This window comes from Diaphorina citri, unplaced genomic scaffold, assembly GCF_000475195.1.
Source record: "Diaphorina citri unplaced genomic scaffold, Diaci psyllid genome assembly version 1.1 scaffold58930, whole genome shotgun sequence".
Taxonomy (NCBI): Eukaryota; Metazoa; Arthropoda; class Insecta; order Hemiptera; family Psyllidae; genus Diaphorina; species Diaphorina citri.
Genome location: NW_007436215.1, coordinates 1 through 438, shown reverse-complemented (window position 1 = coordinate 438; position 438 = coordinate 1). Strand labels below are relative to the sequence as shown.

Sequence of the window (438 nt, the reverse complement as noted above, 5' to 3'; positions counted from 1 at the left end):
TACATGTTTTTCTGTTGGCCTTGGCATCCTTCAGACATGCATTTACAATCTTTGTATTGATATGACAACCTTGAATTCCCGTCATGAATCCTCTCTGATTACAATTCAATGTGATCTCATCCCTCAGCTTACGATCCAACACTTTCTCTATTATTCTTCTCACAATTGGAAAGATAGTAATCGGTCTCCAGTTACCAATATCAGTTTCACAGCCACCTTTGAATATCAATATAGTTCTGGCTTTTCTCAGGACATCAGGAACGAAAGACGTTTTCAACATAATCTGAGCAATTGACAAGATGATTTCTCCCACCTTCAATTCTTTGATTGTTTTGATTAACACCTTGTCTGGACCTGGTGACGTATCAAATGAAGTGGATTTAATGGCTTGAACAACATCAGCCAGAGAAATACTAATGTCATCATTCACATTACCCA

General features: G+C 37.7%; 1 protein-coding gene across 1 annotated transcript; it reads right to left on the bottom strand.

Moving 5' to 3' along the window:
• On the bottom strand, nucleotides 1-426 carry LOC108254361 (the record flags this gene model as incomplete). The annotated part of the gene is given in 1 exon segment (XM_017449365.2): nucleotides 1-426. A coding segment is annotated over 1 exon segment (280 nt), but the record flags the coding sequence as incomplete, so codon positions are not given.
• Between the last annotated feature and the right edge of the window lie 12 nt (nucleotides 427-438).